Consider the following 2,853-nt stretch of genomic DNA (forward strand, 5'->3'; position numbering starts at 1 on the left):
GGCAGAGGGTCCTGCAGGGCCCTGTTCAACTCTCCCGCTCATCCCAGCCTGAAAAGCCACCAGGATTCGGGAACGCACGTGCCGTGAGCTCTCCCAGCCAAGCCGGCGTACCCAAACCCAACCCCATTACTGGGGTTGGTGGGCGCAGCCCCCGCCTCACCAAATAGCAACACAGCAAGCTTTTTAAACCTTCATTAAACCAGCTTAACCCCCCTACCCAGCAGGTTCCTTGGTGCTAATTGAGCTGAAGAGGGGAGCGGAGTGCGGTTGCCTCCGTCCCGGCACCAGGCACCGAGAGTGGGGCTGGGGAGGGCCCAGGACCCCGCGAGGTGCTGGTCCAGGGCGGAGGAGCCAAGCACAGGGCAGGGCAGAGCTGCTCAGTGTCACAAACCCTCCGGTCCTTCAGCAAAGCGCTTAAAAATAGTCCTTGGCAGGGGCCGGAGCCGCTCCTGCGGCAAGCACAGAGCAGCCATCACAGTAATCCCTCTGCTACAACATCTTTTTATTCCAAGGCTCGGAGCAGGACAAAGCCTGAAGAGGGGAACAGCTGCTGGAGGAGATAATGGACTTCTTCTGAGGCCCTTTGATTTTCTAATAACTTTTATTCAAACACAGTGAATTAATACTGACGGTCCAGCTTTGACACTAAGCTATGCCCTCCAGCCAAGGACACAGCACCAGAAGTTAGAGGAGCTCCGACACCCAACTCTCCTTCCAGCAGCCTCAGGACAGAGCAGAGGGGATTGGAGCAAGGAACAGGGATTGAAGCAACAGGGCACGACTGCAGCAACGCCTTCCACCAAGGGCTGGGGCTCAGCGCTGTAGCATTGAGCCGAGGAGAAATGATGGTTTGAGGAGGAAAAATAAATTAAAAACCTTGTGGAACCCAGCCACTTGCTGCAGGAGCAAGTCCCGGGCAGGGATGAGAGCAGCGATCGCACCCAGCACTGCCCGCACTCCCCTTCATTCAGCAGCTTTCATGTGCAGCGCAGCAATTACAGCCACCTTCCCCCTCCACGCGCGGTTAGAGACAGGGCAAAGGGCTGCAGCTCCGGGTTTGTCACAGCCAAGCCGCCGTTCATCCCATACTGCTTGGCGAGACAGGACACAGAGAAGTTTGGGGTGAAAGCTGGCAGCCCTGGGGTGCGCCTACAAACCCCTCATCCACAGCAGGACACAGGAAAGCCTTACAGATCTTCCCCTCTCCGCTTCCAGAGGTGTAAGCTTGCAGTTTACAAAGAGAAAAGTCTGTTCTTGGTCTAGGGGAGAAGGGGACAGAAGCCCTGCTCCCTTGTTGCCGAAAAAAAGGGTTTTCTTCTTCCAAGGCGGCTGTTCCAGACCTTCCCACGTGGCTTGTCCGGGGGCTTCGCAGCCAACACCAAGAGGCCTGGGCACGGCCCCTCGGCTCCATCCACCGCCCCGCCACAGCACCGGGGCTGAAGATGCAGCGCGGCACGGCCGCTGCCAAGGGGTTTGCTCCCTGCCGCTGCCAGCGCGGGGTATGATCCACCCAGCAGCAACTTGGAAAAAAAGTAGTCAGACCAGCATCTTCAAATTAACAAACTGTAATTTTTCTCCAAAGATACATTTTCCATACACATCCATACACTGTAACAAAAAAAAGCAGTGTACATGAAATAAGAAAATAAATTAAATCCATAGCATAGGTAAGGAGGACGCTCTAGACTGGAGTAGAGTCGGAAGTTTCCAGCGATACAAGAGGCTCAAAAGTTTGTTTTAACAAGAATGCCTGCTAGCAAGGCTCCAGCAAGTGTTTTACGTCAGTCCAACTGCTTAAACAGTTTTATTTAGAGTTTTTAACAGCCATTATTGTCCTGCAACAGGCAGAGCTATTACATCCTGGGAGAAAGCCGGGAGGCATCGTTAAGATCCAAGTAGAGCATCCAGAAGATAATCAGATTGGTCCTGCAGCATCCGTGCTAGCCGTCCTCCTTGGGCGGTGTGTACCAGCCTGAAACAAGAAGAGAGATCCGTGAGGGACGAAGCTGCACCAGGAACGCGAACCTACGCCTGGAACGCACAGCTGGAAAAGCTGCTGAAAGCGGCAGCACAAGCACGCCAAGTCCCACTTCCAAAGGGCCACGTCTCCCAGATTACCGGGAGGCTTTCTCTCCCAGTTACTTCCCGACACCACCCGGACAACGACGTGCTGTCTCCAGTTATAGCCGAAGGAGCCCAGCGGGGAAGGGCAGAGGGATGCTGCAGCCGTTGCCGGCTGCCATCTCGTTCCAGGTAATCTCTGCACTTGGGGCAGAAAAAAAAACTCAAGCAGCTCGTCTGGACACTCGGCCTAGGGGAGCCCCGACTAGCAAGGGGAAACGCAGGCCCTCTCCCTCAGCCCTTACCATTCTTCTCGTGGATCTGAACCAGGGACTTGTAGGACTGCTGTGCTCTTGTCAGGCTGTACTGATTCTGCAAGGGAAGCCAGGGCGACTGTCAGTCCAGCTAGAACCCGGTGCGACTCATCCCACGCACCTTCGCTACGCGAACCACGCTGCCGCAGAGCCGGTTGTTCGCTCATCCGCCTCCATCCCGCTACCAACCGCTCCCCAAGTTCTCTTACCCTGACCCGGCCCTACCTTATTGGCTCCAAATTGTACTCGCGCTTTCCCTTTCACCAGAGTTGCGCTGATCTGCATAATCACCGACTCGATGGAGTACGCGCTGCTCCAGCCCTGAGGGACAGAGCGCAACACGGTGAGGCCAGCGCGGACGGGACCCCCGCCCAGGGGCTGCGCTTCCCCACAGCGAAGAAAGGGCCTTCCCGAGCCCGGCACAGGCATCGCAAAGCCACGCCAGGCAGCTCTCAGCCAGGGGTACAGGCAGGAATCG

The 2,853-nt window shown here is 56.3% G+C and overlaps 1 protein-coding gene across 1 annotated transcript in view; it reads right to left on the reverse strand.

The window, feature by feature from the left end:
* Positions 1-1,549: 1,549 nt before the first annotated feature.
* Positions 1,550-2,853, reverse strand: part of UBE2Q1 (ubiquitin-conjugating enzyme E2Q family member 1) — a gene marked incomplete at its 5' end in the record, with an annotated part of 6,989 nt that continues 5,685 nt past the window's right edge. Inside the window, 3 exons of the mRNA XM_009583277.1 lie at positions 1,550-1,972; positions 2,367-2,433; positions 2,601-2,696. Of these exons, the coding sequence (XP_009581572.1) occupies positions 1,941-1,972; positions 2,367-2,433; positions 2,601-2,696 (195 nt within the window). The remainder of the gene's footprint in view (positions 1,973-2,366; positions 2,434-2,600; positions 2,697-2,853) is intronic.

Source organism: Fulmarus glacialis, unplaced genomic scaffold (genome assembly GCF_000690835.1).
Source record: "Fulmarus glacialis isolate BGI_N327 unplaced genomic scaffold, ASM69083v1 scaffold18608, whole genome shotgun sequence".
NCBI classification, from domain to species: Eukaryota; Metazoa; Chordata; class Aves; order Procellariiformes; family Procellariidae; genus Fulmarus; species Fulmarus glacialis.